Source organism: Rhododendron vialii, chromosome 6a (genome assembly GCF_030253575.1).
Source record: "Rhododendron vialii isolate Sample 1 chromosome 6a, ASM3025357v1".
NCBI classification, from domain to species: domain Eukaryota; kingdom Viridiplantae; phylum Streptophyta; class Magnoliopsida; order Ericales; family Ericaceae; genus Rhododendron; species Rhododendron vialii.
In genome coordinates, this window is record NC_080562.1 from 10963508 (window position 1) to 10969467 (window position 5960).

The following is a 5960-nucleotide window of genomic DNA, read 5'->3' on the forward strand; positions in this document are numbered from 1 at the left end:
TGAAAAATATAAAATATGGTGAAAATCAACAAGTTTTTTACCTAATCAACCCTCCTCTTTTTCTCCGGGCTTGGGACGGGCTGTGTACTAAGAATTGCACAGGCGGAGTTAAAAAACTTATTTGGGGCAGAGATATTTGTTCCATTGGCACACAATGCACCACTTGGATGGACCTTTGTTGCCAAATGGTCGTTAACCCGTTGACCCTCACAAGTGTCCTACCAAGTTTAGTGCTAGCCTTGAGATGTGTGTACGTATCATCTTAGCCAAAAACAAAAAAACAAAAAAAATGGGACTGCTCAGATTTTGGAACTGCAAATGACTTGCATTAACAGTCAAGAAGCCAAGCAAACAATGCATCAGAACCACAAAACGCAGCAATACTGCACAAAACAATGCAGCAGCTACACAAACCAAAACAGCTACATACATCAAGAATTTCCAAAAACTTGCATTTTTTGCACCAGTTTTTGCTCACACACCCCCACCAGGTGTATCTACTTTGGACACAAATGTGCCTCAGATTTAGAAAACCAAAACCTGCATTTTGAACCTGCAGAACAATAACAGAGACCAAATAACATCCCGAATCCTACACTGAACCTGAACAACACTCTTTTACAATACCCCGTCCGAACAGGCCCGCAGAGACATAATTAATCTAGCTTCTAAAGCTACAAAAAAATAAACTGCTATTTTTAAGCTTCAAAGCATGCATATTACACAAAAGTATTTCCAGATTACACATTGAGTCCAAAATGGGCATAAGGCCAGCCAAAAATAATGAACGACACTTTCTCATTCATTCCAAAACATAACATATTGTGAACAAAAGATACCCACACATAGGCAATACACATTACCCATTAATTAAGGTTAACAAATACTACTATTTGTCAATAAGGTTAACAAATACTACTACAGTTGGTTTTCACGTGTTAGACTTCTGTGTTCTGCCTGGGGTAGATGATTCTCCTTGGGATAACTGATTGGGGCTAGTGGTTGGCATTGTTGCACTACCAGTGGTACTACCACTGCCACAAGATGCTGCAAAAGACCCTGCTGGTTGACTCCAAAAAATAGCATCCCCTATCCTTGTCGATCTCCTCCATCCCTACATTTTCACACATTCATTACCTTTTGAAAATTTGATTCATAATACTGTGGACAAATGTCTAAACTATTCCACCCATTCATACCTGTGGTAATGGCGAACCAATCATTCGGGCTATACTTGCTGTGACTGGTTGACTCTGACCTGTACCTCCAAACCGTACGATTGGTTGTTTCCCTTTTGTTTTACCAACAACCGCTTCTTTACCCTTCTCATTGGTTGCAGGTCTTTGCCCTCCACCATTGTCCTGATTGTTTGCATCTCCCTCTCTAATGACTATACCAGGAAGTGTAGGAATGTTTCCACCTCTTCCTCTTCCTCTACCTCAAACATTGGGATTGACATGCTTTGAGGTTGGGTCACCACCTCTTCCTGTGCCTCCCACCACTTTTGTTTTATCACCCCTTGTTTTACTTGTGTATGGTGCAACACATTTTCCATCTCTACCACTCTTCCCTCCTCTACCACTCTTCCCTCCTCTTCCTCCTCGACCACGTCCACGTCCACTCCCTTTACCACCAACCACTTCCATTGCCACTTTCATATCTTGTATGGAAGAAAGATTTATCATTTCACACATGCTTGAAAGAATAAAGTACTTAATGGTTTTTAAAAAAGTAAACTCCTTACTTGTTGAACTTGTTGTTCTACTGTAGTGTTTGTTGACTTACGTCCACATCCACTCCCTCTACCACTAACCACTTCCATTGCCACTTGCATTGCCACTTCCAAATCCTATAAGGAAAAAAATATCATTTCACATATGCTTCAAAGAACAAGTAGTTAAAGGTTTTTAAAAAAAGTAAAGTCCTTACCTTTTCAACTTGTTGTTCTACTGTAGTGTCTATTGACTTTTGAGCACATGTCCTTGCATTGTGTCCAGGCTGCTTGCATATTCTACATTTAATGGTTGTGTATTGCCTCCTCACTCCTCCTCTCTTTTTTGGTTCCTCATCATGCCCTCTTCTCCTTTCCTTTGTTGGTCTCCCACTTCTTGCCCTAAAAGGAGGAGGAATGAGAGGACTAAAGTCCGTATGAACCCACATAGAAGCATCTGGAATTGGTTTAATCATGGGCTCGTATGTTTTCGCAAAAGTTGCCACATGGAAGCATTCATGAACAAAGTCTTCAGGCTTACTTTTGTCGGTTATAATTGCAGCCATTCCATGTGAACATGGTATCCCACACACATCCCACTTGCCACAAGTGCATGTTCTCTCTCCTATGTCCACAACAAAACCCCTAAGTACAGTCAAGATTTCAAAAGTTGTGCCCCCACTATAAATTACCTCACAATCCCCCATGTTATCACATGTTTTTTTGACCTTCTTCGCAATCCTCGGACATAGCTTACCATTCCACCCCTTGCACAGGTCACGTCTATGTTGTAACCTTGTCATTAAGTATCTCCTAATAGTTGCTGCCATGGTAAGGATTGGTTGGTCTCTTGCATCTTTGATAGCTCGATTGAAAGCTTCACTTGTGTTATTATCCATTCTATTGCACTTAGCCCTTCCACTGTACATGCACCTAGCCCATGTTCTTGGCTCTTCCTTCATCAACCACTCATAGGCAGTCTCATCAATCTCTTTAATTTCTCTCATCTTCGCCTCAAACTCTTGGATTGTGTAAACTGATGCAGCCTGCCACATGAGGTCTTTCCACTCCTTCCCCTTGTACAACTTGTTGAAGTTTGAATACATGTGCCTAATGCAGTACCTATGTTCTACAGTAGGGTACTTTGCTGCAAATGTTTGAGTCAACCCCTAATAAGAAAATCATGAAGTTAATTTAGATGACAAACATTTACGTAAACCAACAAGTATAGGTAAATATGGAATTCAACAAAGCAATTAATAATACCTTTTGCCTGTCAGACATGAAGCACCAGCCCAATTACTCTGGATTCCCAATTAAGTCCTCCAATAATCCCTTGAACCAATTCCAAGCATCTTTGGTTTCTGACTCCACAACAGCAAAGGCCAAAGGGAAGCTCTGATTGTTGCCATCTCTTGCCACTGCATGCATAAGTTGACCCCCAAATGGACTTTTCAGAAAACAAGCATCCAATCCAATGATTGGTCTGCAACCTGCTAGGAAACCCTTCACCTGCGCATCATAACTTATGAACATCCTCTGAAAACATGGAACTTGTCCATCACAAGGTCTGTCCACCTTAATTTTAGCCATGCGACCTGGGTTTCGCCTTCTCACCATCTCACAACAGTCCCACAACCTTTTGTATTGTTCAGTATGATCTCCCCGAATCTTTTCAAGTGTCTTTCTCTTTGCCCTATACACCTTATACTCTGAAACATTAATGAGCCACTCCCTCCTCACAATATTCTTCATTGATTTGACCTTAGTCTCCGGTGCATCATTTAGTTTGGCTAAGTACTTATTGGAAAGCCAAGAAGAAGTTGCATTATTATTTGTGTAGTTTATAGTACAAGTATGTTGTTGCCAAATATTTTTTATCTGGAATGATTTCTCATCATACATGGGAGAGGCATGAAGTCTAAATCCACAATCAAATGCACATTTGACAGTCACCCTCGTAGATTCATTCTTCACGAATTTAAATTTGTACCCCTCCTTTATATGATATTCCCTCAACAATTTCCTAAACACCCTCACATTAGGAAACTTCATCCCTTCTATTAATTGGGGGTTCTTCATGCAAGAGTCTTTAAACTCACAAAAAGCAAGCTTTCCATCTTCACCTTCCTCAACCAACTCGTTTTCATCACTATCAGAATCCCTCTCACCACATTCTGTTTGAAGGTTATAGGTACCTAGACCAACCAAGGCTATGTTCTCCTCTTCCTCTTCATCCGAAGACTCCTCTACCCCACTAAAAGAGTCACAAGAAGTTTCACTATCATCATTAGGCTGCCACTCACAGTCTGACTCACTATCCTCATCCATTTGAGCACCTACTCTTTCTCCGTCTTCATCTGCAGTCACACATTCATTACCTACTCCCTCCCCCTCTTCATCAACAACTGGTTCTTCTACGTGTTCAATTCCTTGTAATTCACCACCCCCCTGACCATTTCCTATTTCTAAACCACCTCCTAATTCAGTTATGGAGCTAGGGTCTGCATTAGTATTTCTATCTCTACCTATCACCTCCACCTTTGGCTCACGATCCTCGTCAGACTCTACCACATTGGGACAATCAACATATAGATCAATAACCATATACTTCTTACCAGAAGAATGCACTGCAAACATTTCAAGGATGTCATAATAAGATGTCAAGTTAACTAATCCATCATTCATGTTATGCATTGGAAGTTTATAATACACAGTTACTTGTTCCGTTACTCCATTACTATCTGTTAGTCCGTACCCCATTTGCCTAATTATATCGATCAACTCATAAAAGCTGAAGGAATCTGGGTCTACCTTTGTTTCGGCAATAACCCCATTCAAGTATTCTGACTGCAAACCCCTGACAAGTCTACCACCTACACGCATGAGCAATGTACACCTGAGGTCCACCATGATTTCTGTGCGACAAATAACTTATATTAATAACGGGAGAAGAACAATATTTTACTCTACTATTAAAAGACAAGATTTTTTTATTCCCTAAACTTTATGAAGCCTTACTTTACTATATTAACAATAATATTCTAAGGCCTAAACCATAATTTTTTAAGCACCAGCCGTAATCCCTAATCCAAAGACAAGAATTATTTATTCCCTGAACTTTATGAAGCCTTTCTTTACTATATTAACAATAATATTCTAAGGCCTAAACCATAATTTTTTAAGCACCAGTCGTAATCCCTAATCCCCAATATTTTACTGCCATAATTTTATACCCTAACTTAATTAATGCACAACCAAATCAATCAACAAGTATTTTATACCCTAGGTTAATTAAATAAATCAAAATTTCCCAACTTTTTAGGGTTTCAGTCTAATTTTTTAACCCCAATGTAATACCCAATTTCTTTAAGCCATAATCTCAATTTTATAATCCCCATCTCATACTTTAGGGTTAAATATATAAAAAGTTAAAAAATCCCCAAATTTTAAAACCTAATCTTGGACTTGCAAAAAAATTACATAATTTGAAGATCCCTAAAACCCCCTAATTTTTAAGCCCTAATGTCGGATTTTTAGGGTAAACAATTTAAAAAAAACGAAAACCCCAAATTTTCAAATTTTAAAACCCTAATCTCGGATCTAGGACTTGAAAAAATGTAACATAATTCAAAGATCCCTAAACCCCCGTAATTTTTAAGCCATGGGTTCGGATTTTTAGGATAAACAATTTAAAAAATACGAAAACCCCCAAACCCCCAGATTTCCCAGATTTTTTAGTCGTAAAAACCTCGTACGAAATCATATAAAGAAGGCTATAAAGAACTTACAAACATGTAGAACTTGTACTTGAGAAAATGACTTCAAAATGATGAACGAAGTTTGTCGATTCGTAATGAACCCTAGAACCCAGGGGTTTTTTTTGTTTGCTGGTTTTTGCTATTCATGTCGTTTGGATGTGAGGTGGGAGATGGGTTGGATGGGTTCTGGTGTTTTGGTCGGAAGAGATTGGTTGGAAGAGGGCGACAGCGAGATAGAGAGAGGGAGAGATGGGAAATGTCGTTTTTTTTTCCAGATGAGAGATGGAGATGAGATGGGAAATGTTGGTCGTTTTACTAGTGTTCTAGTATATTGTTTAAAAAAAAAAGGGGGGTATGCTGGTCTTTTTACTTTTGTTCCATCCATTTTCTGGACGGAAAATGGGGGAGGGGGTGAAGTTGCACGAATTTAAACTTAAGGGGGTGAAGTTGCAAAAAAGTGATAGTTTAGGGGGTCTTTTTGCAATTAA

At 39.2% G+C, this 5960-nt stretch overlaps 2 protein-coding genes across 2 annotated transcripts; both read right to left on the bottom strand.

Annotated features, from left to right (window-relative positions):
• Nucleotides 1-1871: 1871 nt before the first annotated feature.
• Nucleotides 1872-2995, bottom strand: LOC131328386 (uncharacterized). Its single transcript, XM_058361334.1, has 3 exons — nt 2978-2995; nt 1930-2880; nt 1872-1880 (listed from the first exon to the last, which is right to left on the bottom strand). Exons 1-3 carry the CDS (start codon nt 2993-2995, stop codon nt 1872-1874), a joined length of 978 nt encoding a protein of 325 aa, XP_058217317.1.
• Nucleotides 2996-3010: 15 nt separating this feature from the next.
• LOC131328387 (uncharacterized) lies at nt 3011-4624 on the bottom strand. Its single transcript, XM_058361335.1, has one exon. It carries the CDS (start codon nt 4622-4624, stop codon nt 3011-3013), a length of 1614 nt encoding a protein of 537 aa, XP_058217318.1.
• Nucleotides 4625-5960: the final 1336 nt, after the last annotated feature.